This window comes from Papio anubis, chromosome 5, assembly GCF_008728515.1.
Source record: "Papio anubis isolate 15944 chromosome 5, Panubis1.0, whole genome shotgun sequence".
In the NCBI taxonomy this organism is placed as follows: Eukaryota; Metazoa; Chordata; class Mammalia; order Primates; family Cercopithecidae; genus Papio; species Papio anubis.
The window spans coordinates 95,215,961-95,234,573 of record NC_044980.1 but is presented as its reverse complement, the minus strand read 5'-3'; the positions used below and the strand labels follow the sequence as shown (position 1 = coordinate 95,234,573).

The window sequence follows — 18,613 nt, the reverse complement described above, 5'->3', positions numbered from 1 at the left end:
CTTATTAAAACCCCAAATATGAAACTACTACACTCCTGTTAAAATGTCTAACATTTTTTTAAAAAGAGACCATACTAAGTGTTGGTGAGAAGAACAAACGAAACTCTTATACACTGCTGATGGAAATATGAAATCTCACAACAGTTCTAAAAAACCGACAGTTTCTTAAAAAGTTAAGTGAACGCCTACCGCATGATGCAAATATTCTATTTCTTAATATTTATCCAAGAGACATGGAAGCATATGACCATACAAAGACCAAATAAAGACCAGCTGCATGAAAGAAGCCAAAGAAACTTGACATATTGTATGATTCTATTTCATAAACTCTTAGGAAATTCAAACAAATGAATAGTAACAGAAAGTGGATCAGTGTATGCCAAGGAGTGGGGAAATTATAAAGGGGCACAAGGAAACTTTTGGGGTTTTTTTATTATTATTATATTTGTTATAAATAAACTTTTGATTATTATGTTTGTTGGCATGATTTTGGTGATGATTTCACAAGTGTATGCATATATCAAAAATTTTCAAATTTTAATCTTAGTATGTGCAGGCTATTGTATCTCAGACCTCAGTAAAGTTGTTAAAAAAAGAAATTATTTCAATAAGCATATTTTATGGATCTCACTGATATCTTGACATTTGCTTCAATAATTATAAAATAATGGTAATATGATTACATTCTATCTTGTTTCTATAGAGAAGGGCAGTTGGGAAACCTCACGGCTCCTTGCAATGAAAAATGTAGATGCTCATCTTCAGTTTATTCTTCTATATGTGGAAGAGATGATATCGAATACTTTTCTCCCTGCTTTGCAGGGTGTATGTATTCTAAAGCACTAACCCAAAAAAAGGTAATTAGTTTTTATAATTATTATGTTTTGTTATACATTTATATTTTCATTATATTATAACTATTATTTTTTTATGCTTCTTCCTCTTTAGTGAAATGTTCAACTTGTAAATGCTATTCACATTTTTCTTCCAACTCTCTATAAAACCTATTTTTTCTTATTTTCCCCTTTTACATATTAAAGACAAGAAAATAAAATTTGTGGGTTTTTTTGGTGTGTGTTTATTTTTTGAGACAAGGTCTGACTCTGTCACCCTGGCTGGAGTGCAGTGGTAAGATCCCAGCTCACTGCAACCTCCACCTCTTGGGCTCAAGCTATCCTCCCACCTCAGCCTACAGGATAGTTGAAACTGCAGGTGCACACCACCACACCCAGCTAATTTTTGTAATTTTTTTAGAGATGGAGTTTTGTCACACTGCCCAAGCTGGTCTTGAATGCCTAAGTTCAAGTGATTCACCTGCCTTGGCCTCACCTCCAGAACTGCTGGGATTACAGCTGTGAGTCACCGTGCCTGGCCAAAAATTTGTTTTATATTGCCGCAATACAAAGAGCTTATGGAAATTGGGAGTGAAAGAGACATTCCTACATTAAAATGTCAATGAAAAGAGTCAAACTCTGTATTTGAAGTGATTTATTCTGAGCCAAATATGAGTGACCATGGCCTGTGACACCTTGGGAGATCCTGAGAAATTGTGCCCAAAGTGGTCACAGTGAAGCTTGGTATTATACATTTTAGGGAGGCATGAAACATCAATCAAATACCTTTGAGAAATACATTGGTTTGATCCAGAAAGGCAGAACAATTTGAAGACAGGGGAGGGGAGGGTGGTAGTTGGGGTAGGGTTTTGGGGTGGGGCTTCCAAGCTATAAGTAAATTTAAACATTTTCTTGTTGGTAATTGGTTGAGTTTGTCTAAAGACTTGGGATCAATAGAAAGGAAATGTCCAGGTTAAGAAAAAAGATTGTGGAGACCAAGGTTCTTTTGAAGTCTCATAGTGGCTGCCCTTAGAGACAACAGATGACAAATGTTTCCTATTCAGACCTTTTAAAAGGCGATAGACTCTCAGTTAACCTCTTCAGGATTAGAAAGGCCCCAAGAAATGTTACGTTATTTGTTATGTTAATAGAGATTCTTTACAGATGCAAATTTACCCCCCACAAAGGACTGCTTTGCAGGACCATTTCAAAATATAGCAAAGAAATATGTTTTGAGGTAAAATATTTTGATTTTCTTCTTTGTCACCTAATGTTATGCCAGAGTCAGATTGGAAAGTTAGTCACGATATATGGGTTAAATAAAACCCATCTGATGAGAATTTATGGTTTGAAAGGCATGACTCCCCAGATCCATTAGATAGGAGTTTGGGCAAGATTTTTTAAAAAATCAGAGCTTAGTCCTCAATAACACATCTATGGGGCCAGGTGTAGTGGCTCATTCCTATAATCCCAGCACTTTGGGAGGCCTAAGAGGGTGCATCACTTGAGCCCAGGAGTTTGAGACCAGCCTGGGCAACATGGCGAAACCCTGTCTCTACAAAACATACAAAAATTAACTGTGCATAGTGGTGCATGACTGTAGTCCCAGGTACTCGGGAAGCTGAGGTGGGAGGATTGCCTGAGCCTGGGAGGTCAAGGCTGCAGTGAGTCATGATTGTGCCACTGCACTCCAGCCTGGGTGACAGAGTGAGAACACATCTCATAAAAACAAACAACAGCAACACACACACACACACACACACACACACACATTACATCATCCCAACTTTATTGTTTTAAAGCAATGAGGAACTCTTATCTACCTCTTGCCATAGCAAAGTTGAATGAAACAGCCTGAGAGAACCTTCCCCTATGTAGTTTGTCTTAGCTCTATGCTATTTTACAGCAGCACCCAATCTCCTGAAACCTTGAGCCACAATCTTTTACACACCTAGAGATAGATGAATACTATCCTTTTGGTCACCTTTCACTGAGTTTTTTCTCCTACTGAAGAATTCAAATTGTTTACTCTCTACCTTTTTGCTGTTTCTCTCTTTCTGCTCCACATTAATTTAGATGTGGAAATTAGTCCTATGGTTTATCAGAAGTCACCCTAACTTGTATGCTTTTGTTAGTACATCCAGGAAAGTGAGAGAGTTAGAGTTTTACAGGGCAATAACATATGTGACTTGAATATATGTTATTTCTGTTTGCCCTTTGGCATTTATGTAAATTGAGACTATTTAAAAATTCCCTTGTGTGCTCATCTGTGGGGCCATTACCATCCGAATCCCTTATTTCTCTGGGCTTTCTGCCACCCTGCTAACACATTTTCTTCTTCTGTCATGGAGAACAGTTGACCACTCTACCACTTGTTGAGGTTAATTTTTTAATATCCCAAGTTGCATAAATAAGCTTTTAACTAAATGATGGACTATCTACTCCAACTTTCACCTTTTAAATAGCACAGAAGCATGGATCCATTCTTTGAAAATTCTGTTTATCTTTCCTTGCTCTGACTAGTCTTCGAGAATGGGAGAGAGCAACAAAGAGGTGTGGTGCCTTTTCTGGCCTGCCCATGACCACCCATGGACAAACCAGCATGCACTACCTCCCCTCTGAGGTCCATAAAAGCCCAGGGATCAGCCAGAGCAGGCAGAGGATGGAGCAATGAAGGATGAACAGCTACAGAGAGGAGCTACCCTCTCTGCTTAGAGCTGCAGACATGGGGATGACCAGTTGCAGAGAGGAGCAACCCTCTCGAGGGACTCCTCTTTGCTGAGAGCTGAATACTGGACAGGATAACCTGTCTACAGAGAGGAGCTACCCACTGCAATTCTCCTCTGAGCTGTTGTAATACTCAATAAAGCTCCTCTCCTTCTTGTTAACCTTCCACTTGTCTGCCTACCTCATTCTTCCTGGGCACAGGATAAGAACTTGGGCAAAGGCACATTAACTACAGAGATTTCTGGCCTCCAAAGTGACATCCCAAAGATCCCATAACACCACTTCCTCTCCTTCATTTTATTTTGCTATAAGTAAATTATTTTTATATGCTCACTATGTCATCACAGTATACAGTAAAACTGTTTGACCTTGATGTTTTGATTCCATGGAATATTCAAGAGCTAAACATTCCATCAAGGATATAGCTCCAACCCCTGCTTCCTTTTTTCTAGGGAATCTCTTTTAGAGACTTTATTTATTTAATGAAACTCTTCATAGTTTTTTTTTTAATATATATTTCTCTAAGGAGTAATTAATTTATGAGGAATAATAGTGATAGAAATAATCCACAAAATAGTCACTCAAACTGTGTGGTAACATTTGATACTTAATGAAAACTGAAAGAAGAATAAAATCAATATGTCAGAAATTGCTTAGTAAGACAATTAGCCTTGCTAGAAAAAAATGGCTTTGATAGAAAACCTACAAAGTAGAAGCTGTTAGTAAAATGTGATATGGATGGAACTGATTAATGGATAGAATAAGCATCAATTTCAAATGGGAAAAGATCGATACCAATAAAAATAATCTCAACAAAATAAAAATTAAAATAAGATACACTATACAAAAAATGATCAAGTACCTATATGCTGTTAATGGAATCCCCTTTGAAAAATATTTTCTCAATGAAAATATGACAAGTGTGAAAAAATTCTGATTAAATGTTCCTATTCAAAATACGATCAGGGCCAATATAAGTCAAAATTAGATGCTCTTCAATGAAGTTTATGCAAAAGTTTGTGAGAGGAGTAGTAGGAAATACTATACCTCTAACGATTTTTAGGTTTCTCTAGAAAAAGTACAGCTGTACTAAAACTGAAAATACATACCTGCTGTTGATATTGATAATATTCCTGGGGAGCTTTTCCTCATTGAGAACCACATGTATTCTTCTTATCCGTGCTTGCAAAGATCTTCAAATTTCTTTATATAGATATTAAAGAAATCATGGGCTTTTTTTTTGTGATCTCCGCAGACTGATTCCTTTCAGTAGCTGATATAGTTTTCATTATAAAATAGCAATATGAATATTCTTCCAGAGGTTCAACAGAAACTTCATTCTATTTATCTCTGAAGAGGAAAGTAAATCACATCCAAAGGATTAAGGATTATAGGAAGCAAGGCTTCAGGTTCTCATTCAGCTTAAATATCATTGGAATATTTTAATTTTATTTACTGACCCACTATCTTTGTGCTATTTTTAATATGTATTTTTATATGTTTTAAATGAAATATGCTATTATAATTTGGCTTTCGTACAGTCAATATTGACTTATATTTACCCTTTTCCTTGCATTTCCATTGTTTCATCTGGAATTATTTTTCTTCTGCCTGAAGAACTTTATTTCACCTTCATTTTGAACACTGTTTTCACTGGGTATGGAATTTTAGAGTGGCAGTGATTCCCCCCACTCTTCATTCCCCCCACCACCAACATTTAAAAGACACCATATGTTGCCTTCTGTTTCTGGATGCTTTGGGATTTTCTCTTTGTTTTTGGTTATCAGATGTTTTCCTTTGATGTATATAGATGTGGCTTTGATTATGTTTATTTTGCTTGGGTTTCACAGAGTATCTTGAGTCTGTGGATTCTTGTCTATCAGTTGAAAACTTCTTAGCTATTAACCTCTCTCTCTCTTTCCTGTATTTTTGGGAACTATGTATTAGTTTATTATTGCTACATAATAAACTGCAGTAGCCCCTGCATCCGTAATTTAAATGACCTGCAATCAACTGTGGTCTGAAAATATTAAAATATTTTGGGAGACACAGAAGAGAGAAAGAGAGTGAGAGAATCTTCACATAACTTTTATTGCAGTATTGCTATAATTGTTCTATTTTATTAATAGTGTTAATCTCCTACTGTGACTAATTTATAAATTAAACTTTATTATAGGTATGTATGTATAGGAAAAAAAAGAGTAGATATAGGGTTCAGTTCTATTCATGGTTTCGGACATACAGGGATCTTAGAATGTATTTCCCATGGATAAGGGGGGATTATTGTACCCCAGTTTTAGTGGATTTGAATAACACTCATTTATTAGCTCTCAATTCTAAGGTCAGCAATCCAGACATGCTATGCATGACTGGATCCTCTGCTCCAAGTCTCACAGGCTGAAATCAGGGTGATGGCTGAGTTGTGCTCCTTTCTGGAGGGCCTTGGAAAGAGTTCACTTGTAAGTTTCTTCAGGTTATTGACCAAATTTGGTTCCCTTGGGTTAAAAAAACAAGGCTCTAATTTTTTTTGCTAGCTGTCAGTTGGAGGCCAGTATTAGCTTTTACAGGCCACCCCCATTCTTTCACAAATGACTCCCTCCATCTTCAGTGTTAGCAACAGAGAATCTCCCTTACATTGTATATTTTGTATCTCTGATTTCAAGAGGAGCTTAGTACATTTTAATTCTCACCTAATTAGGTGAGGTTTATCCAAGATAGTTTTCCTTTCTTAAACTATGCCATAGAATATAATTGAGTAAAACAGATTGATGCAGGCAGATGAGCTCCAAAATTGGGGCTTAGCCCAGGAAGGTTCTTGGCCTTGCCCAGGAAAGAATTCAAGGGCGTCATTAAAGGTCAGTATTACACAGAAACTTTTATTGAAGCACTGGTATACAGTAGCAGCAGAGAGGTACTACTCCTTGTGCAGTGGGGCTACCCAATAGGCAATGTGCCCACAGTAACAGCTCAGAGGCCGATCTGCAGGTATATCTATATCCACTTTAATTACATGCTGATTAAGGGGTAGATTATACAGAAATTTCTAGGAAAAGGGTGAGGGGTAACTGGGATGTTGGGTCATTGCCATGGAAAGGGGTGGTAACTACTCTTGTTGCCATGGCAATGGTAAACTGACATGGCACACTGGTGGACATGTCTTACGGAAAGCTGCTTCACCCTGTCCCTGTTTTAGCTAGTCCTCAATTTGGTCCAATGTTTGAGCCCCCACCTATGGAGTTGAGTCATGCCTTTTGCTTCCTTATCAACTTACTGTCCTAGGGATTATGTAGGATATACACAACAGAGGGAGAGAATCTTGGGTGCTGTTTTGGAATTCTGCTTAATCCAGACTACAGATAGTCATTTCCACTTCTGTTCCATAATCTTTTGCCACTTTTTCTCTTTTATATCCCTTTTCATCTGTTTATTTAAATATGGATATTTTCTGTTCATCTATCTTCCAGTTACGAATCCTCTATTTCACAGTGTCTGCTCTGCTGTTAAACCCATTTTCTGAGGTTCTAATTTCACTTGTATTTTTTAGTTCTAGTATTAATTTTTTTTTTTTTTTTTAGAATACAAATCTCTGGTGAAATTCTACATAATTTAAGCTATGTTATTCATTTGTCTCGCATACTTTCTGGAGCATATTAATCATAACTATTTTAACATTCTTACTATTAACTCTGCTATCTAGGTCACCTATGAATCTACTTATATTGTTTATTTTTCTCTAATTTTAAGTCAGTTTTTCATGTCACTTTGTGTGGCTTATAATGTTGTGTTAAATTCTGAACACTGTGTTTGAAAAATACCTAATATAGTTGTATAATTGTCTATTTCTTTTTTTATTTTTGTGTTGTGTATTTATTAATGTGTAGGTTCTGTTATATGCCTGCATATTAGTAATTGTCACATCTTTTTGATGAACCATCCATTTTTCTAAAAGTTTCCTTTTCATCTCTGATAATAATATTCTTTGTCTTGAAGTGTATTTTGCATGATATTAAATCATTATTATAACATTATTTTGCTATTTTTATGGTATATTTTATGTCTATTCTTTTGTTTTCCACCTATCTGTGTCTTTACGTTTAGACTGTCTCCTGTAGCCAGCATAGAGTAAGTATGGGTTTACCTTTTCTCCAATTCTGTTATTCTGTCTTTTAATTGGAGTTCAAAAATTATTTATATTTAATAGAGTTATCAATATGGCTGAGTTTAGATCTACCTGCCCATTTTATTATTGGAACTGAATCCACTTTGCTATTTCATTTTAGTATACCTTGATATCTTGTTTTATCTCTTTGAATTGATTTTTAATTGATGGCTCTTAGATTATATAACATTTCACAGTCTATTTAGAATTAATATTATAGAACATAGTGTAATATAAAACCATATAGGTATAAAACTCACCATATATGTACCTTTACTTCTCCCCAGTAACATTTATGTTGCAGTTTGTAACATGTCTTATAGCTATACATATGTTCAAATTTGTGATAGATAATATTATGACTTGTTTAAAAAATAATCATACTTAAAATATCTTATGAAAATAATATAGTCTTATATTTACCCAGAAATTTAACATTCATCATTCATGAAGATGTGAGTTTCACTCAGCATCATCATTTGCCTTAAGTTTGAAGAACTTATTTTGGCATTTCTTGTAAAGAAGGTAGGCTGGTGACATCCTCTTAATGCTCTTTTAACTTAAGATATCTTTGTCTTGCCTTCATTCCTGAAGTATATTTTCACTAGACATTGAATTCTGGGGTGATCATTATTTTCTTTCAACACTGTAAATATGATGCTTCTCTATCTTCCAGCACCCATGGTTTCTGATGATACATCTATGATGATTCAAATAATTGATTTACTTGTATATAATATATATTGTTTTATCTAGCTATTTTCAGTATTTGTTTTTTTTAATTTTGCTTTTCATTAGTATGATGGTTTGGTTTTCTTTGAGTTTATCCTGTTTGTAATTCACTGAACTTTTTGAATCCATAAATTTATATTTTCACCAAATTTGGGTAGTTTTCAGCAATTTTTAATTTAAATGCCTTTTTCTACCCCAATATCTTTCTCTTCTCCTCCACAATTCAGCTGCTTTTCTTTCATTTAGAACTTCTATAGGTAGTTACTTTTGCATATTTTAACCAGAGTTTTGATTTGTAATCAGTTGGAGGGATGAGACTTGGAGGACTTAAATCATGTCAGAAAAGGGACTCTCACTAATTATTTTAAATGCTGTAAAATTGCATAACAGATAATAATACAATAGATAATAATACAATAAATAATAAATATACAATAAATATAACAAATAATAATACGATAAATTAATGTTCCCATGTTGGAGAATTCTGTGAGATACCTCCAGTGTATGGAATTATGTGTATTTTCTTTTTATTTAGGTGACATTTTTCATATGTTTTGAATTAAAGTTGTGGCTGTTTTATTGTTTCATCAAATGTAGAACTTACTTCTCTCTTTTCATCCTTGCCCTTTGGTTTAATTTCTGCGAAGCTAGTTGAGTAGTTGCTTCTTTACTCTATAGGTAATACAGCACAGGTATACATTCTCTAGTGTTCTCCCACAAAACTTGGATTTTTTTATGCCTCTAATAGTCTAACATTTTATACAAACATTGTGTACAGAAATCCATTATAGTAATACCAAGTTTATGAAAATAATATTTAACTCTAAAATTAAAACATAAATAAAAACAACAGAGTACTCCCTTCTCTTTTTAAATGTGATAAATTTAAAAATGTTGATAGTTCAAATTAACACATAATCTTATATGTTTCTGGTGTTATAAACTTTTAAAATACATTTTTTTTTTTTCTTTTTGAGACAAAGTCTCGCTCCATTGCCCAGGCTGGAGGGCAGTGGCACAGCAGTGATGCAATCTTGGCTCACTGCAAGCTCCGCCTCCTGGGTTCATGGCATTCTCCTGCCTCAGCCTCCCAAATAGCTGGGACTACAGGTGCCTGTCACCAGGCCCGGTTAATTTTTTGTAGTTTTAGTAGAGATGGGGTTTCACCATGTTAGCCAGGCTGGTATCGATCTCTTGACCTTGAGATCTGCCTGCCTCAGTGTCATAAAGTGTTGGGGTTACAGGCATGAGCCACCATGCCCAGCCTAAATTACATTCTTAAGCAATTTGGGGATACATATCAAACAACATTTAAAATGCTGATGTTCTTAGATGCAGTATTTTCTGTAGTGAGTCTCAATTCCAAGAAAATAAAATAGATATTGGACATCTAAGTAATACTTTAAAACTCAGAAGGAAATAAATTGGCAAGTTGTAGGAATGAGTTTATGTATATGGTGACGTATGTACTTGAAAGAATAATATGAACCTTTCAGAGATGACTAGTCAAAAAATAAGAAAAATAAAAAGTAGAAAAATAATTAGAAAAAATAAGTAGAAAAATAGGAAAAAAATGTATATGTGTAATATAAAATTCAATTAAAAATCTTGATTTTATACTGTACTTGTTAGGAAATTTGTCTCTTTGTTTCACTATTATTTGCAGTATCTAGATTACTGCCTGTTTCTCTGCAGATGCTTAATAAATATTTGTCAGATGAATAATCATAAAACGCTACTTTAAATTTACATCTTTTTTGGGATAAAGTAGTAGTTTTTCATTGTAAATAATTCAAATAGTTTAAGCTGTACTGTTAAATATGTCTCTTTTCTATCACAGGCCATTGATACCTTGTGCTCATATTCAGAAGCAACAAATTTTACTATCTCTTTTTATGCATCATTATAGAAATATACATGTTAAAGCATATAGAGCCTTTTCTATACAAATGGGAGCATATCATACATATTTTTATGCACTTTGTTCTTTTATTTAACATGATATCTTAGAAAATGAAAAAAAATGCTTTAAGATAATATCCATCTTTGGGGACTTAACTATTTTTACTTTTTTCATTTTTCTTAAAAATGAAAATATCTTAAGAATATTTTGGGTGGTCATGAATTATTTTTATAACGAAAAGTAATGATGTTTAAGTTAGCACTGTACTTTCATCACCATTACTATGCTCTTGTAACTGTGTAGAGACTACTCACGTCCTCTCAGCTGAGACAGTACATTTGGGTAAGAAAAATACTCCTGTTCAAGGCTCACAAGCTTTTATCCAAAATTCTTGCATTCAAATATCTCAATTGTTGGATTTTAAAAAGAAATATAGTACATAATCATTGTATATCATATTCCACACTCAGCAGAGCAGCAACTGTAATCGAACATTAATATTTCTATACCAACACTTGTGATATTCTCATTTAGAGAGAGAAATGAAAACATTAAATAGCTTTACATTATTCTGGGTCGTATTTTTTCATCAAATAAGCTACAAAGAAAACTCTTTGGTCTTCAGAGTGCTCTCGACTTGAAAATTGTGCGTAGAGGACTTTGGGCCTATATTAGTAACTTAGAAACTAACATTATATAGTAATTAACAATGGCTTGCAAGCCATTTGCAAAAGTTGATATTTTATAAGTTTTTTTCATGGTGTTCCAATTTAAATGAAGAAAAAAAGTCATTGAAATGTAATTGTCATTGTGATGGCATTAACAGGTGGGATCATTAAGAGGTGATTAGGCCATGAAGGCTTTGTCCTCATCAAGGGATTAATGTCATTTTTGCAGGGTCAGGTTTGTTACTGTGATTGTGGGTTGCTATAAAAACAGATTGGCCCTCTCTTATGCTCCTGTTCTCTTATCCTTTTGCTTTCTGTCATGAGATGATGCAGCACAAAGGCCCTCACTAGATGCCACCACCTTCATATTAAACTTGCCAGCCTTCAGAATTATGAGAAATAAATTACCCAGTTTGTGACATTCTGTTATAGCAACACAAAGTAGCTAAGACACTCATTAGTACTTTCAGACCATTTTCCCTTTACTTTTTCCCAATTCTCCATCATTGAAACTTACTTGAGCAGGCATTACTTCTACTATCCTTTTTGTTACAGTCATTCTCAGACTCAAGGATTCTTCCTCCCATTCCTCGAGGATTTTAGGCCCTGGTTCACTGGCATTCTCTCTAATCTGGAAATTCATCTTGAGGCTCTTTCTAATTCTCTAACCCTATAATTCCTTGACATATTCTTTCCTGGTAATCTTGTTTGCACCCTACCTCATGCAATGTCCCTCCATGGTCATACCCTAGGCCTTTACAAAGACTTTACTCCTTTCATGATCTCAATTTCAATTATTCTACTATTGATCTACAACTGCTTTTCTTTCAGCTTACTTTATCTAGTACGTGGACTCCTTAGTTCTTCAGCCCTTTTAGAGCCCAGTATCTTCTGATTCCATAATCTGTTCATGAACCCTTCTTTGTATTTTTTAATTTCTCCTTTTAGCCATCTTGTATGCCTAAAAGATTGTATGACCTACAACTATTTGTTGTGCTAGATATCTTTCATCTGTTCTCCAGATTCATTTTTTACATTTTTCTACCCTCCTCAATATCCCAGGAGATTGAATTATAGGATGAAAGTTCCTTTGCCCTCTGACTGTGGACTGGGTTAAGATGATAAGGAGTCCTAATACGAAATTAGGAAGACAGGGGAAACAAGTGAAATCATGGTGTTGATTTTCTTGGTTCTTTCCCTGAGCTGTGGATGACTGACTGCCTCCCTTGACTAAAAGTCATAGTTTCTCCTAGGAAGTCCTTCCCCATGTGACCTTTTCTTTCTGGTGACCATTTTCACTCTATAATCCTTCAGCAAATCCTTTCAAACCTATTTTCAAAGTAAACGCTGAAGTTGGCCGTTTTCATTTTCTCTGATTACCACCCTGGCCTCCTAAGCACTGTTGTCTTGTACCTTATTTTATAGACTTTTAACTGTTTCATCTGCTTTTACCCTTGCCTACATATTTCAAAAGTCTCAATATAGCAGTCACAATGATCTTTTAAAATATGTCATTTATATATCCATCGAATGACTTCACATCACTAAGAATAAAAACCAAAGTTCTTCACATTGCTCTTGCAATTGCCGCCCAATAGCTGTATAATCCTCCCTTTTCCTACCACCCTGATTTTATTTTCTCTTAGTCTCCTTCATGTTCATTCTGATCCAGCCTGTTCTGTTCTTGCTTTTCTTTCAACTTTTCAAGCAAGCTCTACCACAAAGCTTTTCAATTACCGTTCCTTTTTTTTTTTAAATTGAAACATTTCTTTTAGATAACCATGTGGTCCACTCACTTACCTTTTTCAAATCTCAGCTCAAATATCACTTTATCATCAAAACATTCTCTGATCATGTTAAGTATTGTCCTATAGCCCCTCCAATATTCCCTGTACTTGTCCTTGTTTTATTATTTTCTCCACAGCACTTGTCATTAAATACTCAAGTTCCTTTTTTTTTTAAATGTCCTGTCTCCCCAAATAGAAAGTTTCCTACACGAAACAGTGGTTTCTATAGTATTGTTTACTGTGTTTTCCCAACACCTAGAATGATGTTTGGCATATAGGCACTCAAAAAAAATAGTTGGTGGAATGAAGGAATTGATATTTGGATATTTGGGTATTTATATTATTTAACATATGTATTAACCTCTCAGCAACTTCACCCACCAAACTGACATAAATTTGTCTGAATTATAATTTTCTGAATCACTCAGATTCAAGTTATGTTTAATTTCTCTTATTTTTTCACTAGTGAAATCTAATTCAATGTTTCTGCTAAATTTATTGTGTTGTTCTTTTCTTCGTCTTATTTTGTGGTTTAGATTATTTCCAATAAATTAATAAATTGCAAACTGGTCTCTGTGTCTTTAAATTCTGGTTAATTCTCCTTAGAAAATGTCACCAATTCATCTGCCTTAAATTATCCACCCTACAACCACAACTCCAAATTCTCATTGGCTTTCCATTCAGGGCTACAGTATGAATTTCATTGGCTCTAGACACTTCTGCCTTTGTGCTCTCCTTTCTTCACTGAAAAATTAATAATGATAAAGAAATTATTTTATGTACATCACATTGGTATGAAAAAAATACAATCCAAGCTGGATTCATCATTATATATTCATTTTATATAATTTATTATTATACTCATTTTTTCTTTGATTTTAAAATGCTTTAAAATTAAAATATTTTATGTGGCCCTGAATATGTTACAGATTCTAGGCATTGTGTCTGTTGTCCCAAATGGATAGCAGCCCTGTCATTATTACATACAAAATAAAGTCTTTTTAGTATGGTTTCAAAGCCTTTCACAATTGGGTAACTGTCCATATTTTAAATCTCAGCTAAAATTCCATTTTTTCATTACATTATTTTTAATTTCCCTTAATATATATATCCAACAATTTCTTATGCATTTGAATATAAATATTTTGAGGAAAATTTCTTAAATTAACTGAACTTTTTCTAAGTAATTATAATTACACACACACACACACACACACACACTGCCTTACACACACACACACAGATTCTTTGCCATGTAAAATACCTCGGATTTATCATTAATGTGTCATTTCTAAATAATACATAGCAGGCTTAATATAAAAACATTTTGAAATAAAACTAACGAGTCTCCCTGCAGTTATTGATTTAATTCTTATTTTATGATAAGAGCTTTTGTTTATGACTATTTTTCTGAAAGATTGTTTCCTGTCTTCAATACTCACAGACATACTACAATTGTTCTTGCATTAAAGAAGGATTAATAACTGCAGATGAAGAAGGTGATTTTATTGATGCCAGACGTGGGAAATGTGATGCAAAGTGCTATAAATTACCTTTGTTCGTTGCTTTTATCTTTTCTACGCTTGTATTTTCTGGTTTTTCTGGTGTACCAATCGTCTTGGCCACCATGCGGTATGTATATATTATTCATTATTATTGTTTATTTAATATATAAGAAAAGTAATTTTGGAAAGATTTTAGAATATTGTAGCAAATAATTTCCTCTGTGTTTCATGTTAGCAAATGCAGAGGGAAAGTTGTTAAACTGTCACAATTCATGTATATGATTATTTCTCTTTTAACTAGTTTATTTGTATAGAGTATGTAAAAATCACATTGTTTAACTTTAACTTAATGTATTTATCTAATTTAACACACATAGAAACATTATAAATGTAGGAAAAATATTAATTTCAACACAGATTTGATTATAATGTTGACTCATTATAATTGGTTATAGGAATTTATTAACTATTTTCATCCATATTGGTTAATTTGACTATAAGAAAACATGAGTGTCATCAACAAAGGAGCATAATAACTTTTAGAATTTCAGTGTGTAACTTTTATTATTATTCTAAACATAACCAACATTTATTATTTATGTGTTCTTCCTGAATATATGAAATCCATTTAATATTCATTTGTATTATAGTGCAGAATAATTTTTTGTTATTTTCAATTTTTTTTTTTTTTCAAGATGCTAACAAAAAACTTTAAGGCATGAAGAGCCTGCATAGGCTGACCAGGAAACAAAGAGAGGAAAATGGTAATTTCTATCTGAGTTGATTTGGAAGTACTATAAGATCTATTCCAGAAAATGAATTATAAAGAAATGATTTCTCATAATACAAGCAGGCTGGAGGCAAGACCTTAGCAGGAAAAGTGAGCAGTGAAAGTGAAGCCAAAAAATGTGTGAAATATCCTGGCAAAAAGTTTGCTATGACAGGATAACATGATGATGGATGAGACGAAGAGATTTGAGCTAGGTAAGGGCCCAATTCACATTAACATGACCTTCTTTGCCATGTTAATGTGAATGTTGTTATTCTATGTACACACCTGGGAACCACTGAAAACTGCAAACCTCAGGAGCGAAAGTGATCAGATGGCATTTTAGATAGAATGCTTTGAAAAGTGTGAAAGATAGAGCTGAGGGGAAAACCTGGAGAAAAAGGAAAGCACTTGGAATTTAGTAGTGGTGGCCAGGCGCAGTGGCTCATGTCTATAATCCCAGAACTTTGGGAGACCGTTGAGGATGGATCACTTGAAGTCTGGAATTCGAGACCAGTCTGACCAACACGGTGAAATCCCATCTCTACTAAAAATACAAAAATTAGCCAGGTGTTGTGACGAGGGCCTGTAATCCCAGTTACTCAGAAGGCTAAGGCAGGAAAATCACTTGAACCCGGGACTGAGGCTGCAATAAGCCAAGATCCATGCCACTGCACTCCAGACTGTGTGCCAGAGTGAGATTCCAAAAATAAATAAATAAATAAATAAATAAGAGGGTAAGGTTTATTAATTTGATATGCCTGGTACAAAATATGGAGAAATCTAGGATTATATCCAGACTTCTAGTTTGGAACTGAATGAATGATAATTCCATTAACTAAAATAGGAAATACAAGAAGAAAAGAAACCTCAGACTGAAGACGATCAGTACAATATTGAACATTTATGTGTTAGTGTTCTTTAAAACATTCAATGTTTCCAGCAGTGAGATGAAAGAGATGATAGTAATATTCTAGAATTTTAGTTCTGAATCTCACTTCTCTCCATAACTAGACAGAGATAAACAGAATAAAACACACACACACACTATAGTTTCAGTACAATTATGACATGGACCAAAGAAATGACAAAGTTGAAATTGCATGTAAGTGTTGCCAAAATTTAAGCAGGACTGGAAACCAGCTTGTAGATTCAGAAGATGTTATAAGGAACAGAAAATATAGAGAGGACCCAAGGACTGACAGATCACACGTATCTCTAACATATATTTCTGCTCAGAAGGAGAGGGTTTGGTCTTGATATGGACCTTCTGGGAACAGGACTTACGTAGGTAAGTTGAGGAAGAATCTCTCAGGAAAGAATGAGAAGGAGGCTTGAAAATTTCCCAGGAGGTCCAGACATGGCAGACCTCAAAAATAGCCAAGAAATACCCCTTCTGCAAATGAATGCATATAACCTCTGAAAGCAAGAACTGTGAAGAGATTTTAGAAACCCTGGGCTAACAGTAAAAGCTCTTTTGAACTAGGACAGATTTGGAGAGGCAGAGAAGTGTTACTACACATAGGAGTCATATTTAAGTCTACTATATCAATAGAAGAGATAAGCTATAGATTCAAAGCTTGGCCCATGTTCCACCCCTGGAAACTTCCTCAAGTTTAAGAAAATGTATCTCATTCAAAAACGAGTAAGTAGAACAGGAAAAGATTCTGCCTATGTACAAAATTACAAATAACTGCTACAAATGAAATGAAAATTATCAAACATTACTATAGACAATGAAAACTCATGGGGAAAAAAAAGTTACTGTGAATCAGATAAAAATATAAATGTAACTACATATGAGTTTAAACTTTAAAAGTGAAATAATCATGGCCACAGAACAGAAGAAAATAACTAGATCCTCTCTGAAACTCGTGTTGCAACTTAATCCACATTATAACAGTATTAAGAGAGTAGGCAATCGGACTGTTGTATTTGAGAGGTGGAACTTTTGGGAGGCAATTAGGATTAGATGAGGTCATGAGGGTGAAGCATTCATGGCTCTGGAAGAGGAGAAAGAGAGACCTGAGCTAGCACACTCAGCCCCGTGGACATGGGATGCCCTGTACTGCCTCAGGACCCTGCAGAGTACCCACCAGCCAGAAGGTATATATTGTGTTACATTTATATAAGATGTTACTACTGGAAGAAGTTGGGAGAAGATACACAGCATGCTTTGTACTATTTTTACAATTTCCTGTGAGGCTATAACACTTTCAAAATAAAAGGAAACAACAAACCCCCCCACCACCCCACCCCCATACACACCCAAATATCACACAAAAGCAGTCTGACTTGAACGAAGAGCAAAGATGTGTCTTGTGTGATTGAATAGGAAAGCCAACACCGCAAGTATATCAATTCTCCTTAAGTTAATTTATAATTTTAACATGATAATGAAAATACCAGTAGAATTGTGGAACTACATAATCTGATTCTAAAGTTCTTATGGAAATAAAATAAGCAAGAGTAAGCTTGGGAATCTAAAACAGAGAAGCACAATAATTGATGCCTAACCCCATAAGATAAAAGACACCATAAAAGTCCCAATAATTAAAAAAAAAAGTAGTGACTTATAAGCAAATAGTAAGTATAGAAATAAACCCCAACTCATGTGGGAATTTAATATGTAATGAAAGTGAAATCTTAAACAAGTGCAGCAAAGATGGACTGTTGAAAAATGGTTCTGGTGTAACTTGATATATTTTTTTCCCCAAATTATTTCCATTTCGACCCATCTCCTAAAGATGACAATTTAAATTACTGTCTTTCTTATACTTTCAGTGTTTCTTTATGCATATACAAATAACTATAAATGTATATCTCTATATTTTATCCTTTCGTCACAGGAGGTAGCAAACTATGTTCACCATTCTCTATTTTGATTTTTAATGTAATAATATATTCCTAATATCTCTTTTCACATAAACATAGAGATTCTCTCTATTTATTTTTTATAGTTGCATAATATTGTGTTGCTCAGAAGTGCAATCATTTATTCAACCAGTCTGTTCCTTCAAATTTAGTGTTTTCTCAGGTTTTTATTATCTATTATCTATATGGCATTACATTGTATACTACATATATGGTATTGTATGTAATATGATATAGATAACCTTACAGAAATAAATTTACCTATTTGCAGATAAACAGAGGATAGTAATATAAGCAAGCAAATTCCTCCAGTGTGCCTTCTTTACATTGTTTTGCTTTCCAAAGCATGTAACGATATTACAAATTCAACAAAGTTTAATCTTTAAAAGTTCAATAAAAGTCAAAACTAACCACATTAATTATTAAATTATTGTCAAATAAGTGATAATTAAAGCCACGGAAATGGGATAGCATTCAATGATTTGCAACAGGTCAATACTCATATAGAGGACAACTAGAAAGGCGGGTTAAATAATAAAAGTCAAAAAGAGGCAAAGGACTAAAAGGATCAAAATTCCAGAGAGAGCAGAAGCTTGCAGAGGTGAACTGGGCATCTAAAACTGCCCCTGAGGTACTTGCCAAATTCTTGGTGC

At 34.2% G+C, this 18,613-nt stretch overlaps 1 protein-coding gene across 5 annotated transcripts in view; it reads left to right on the top strand.

Moving 5' to 3' along the window:
- SLCO6A1 (solute carrier organic anion transporter family member 6A1) overlaps positions 1 to 18,613 on the top strand; it is a 149,593-nt gene that overhangs the window by 109,396 nt on the left and 21,584 nt on the right. For all 5 annotated transcript variants that reach the window (XR_648301.4, XR_648302.4, XM_009208841.4 and 2 more), the window contains 2 exons: positions 704 to 857; positions 14,257 to 14,444. Coding sequence is in view for 3 of the 5 variants with exons in the window: in XM_009208841.4 (XP_009207105.1) it covers positions 704 to 857; positions 14,257 to 14,444 (342 nt within the window). In the remaining 2 variants the exon portion in view is untranslated. The remainder of the gene's footprint in view (positions 1 to 703; positions 858 to 14,256; positions 14,445 to 18,613) is intronic.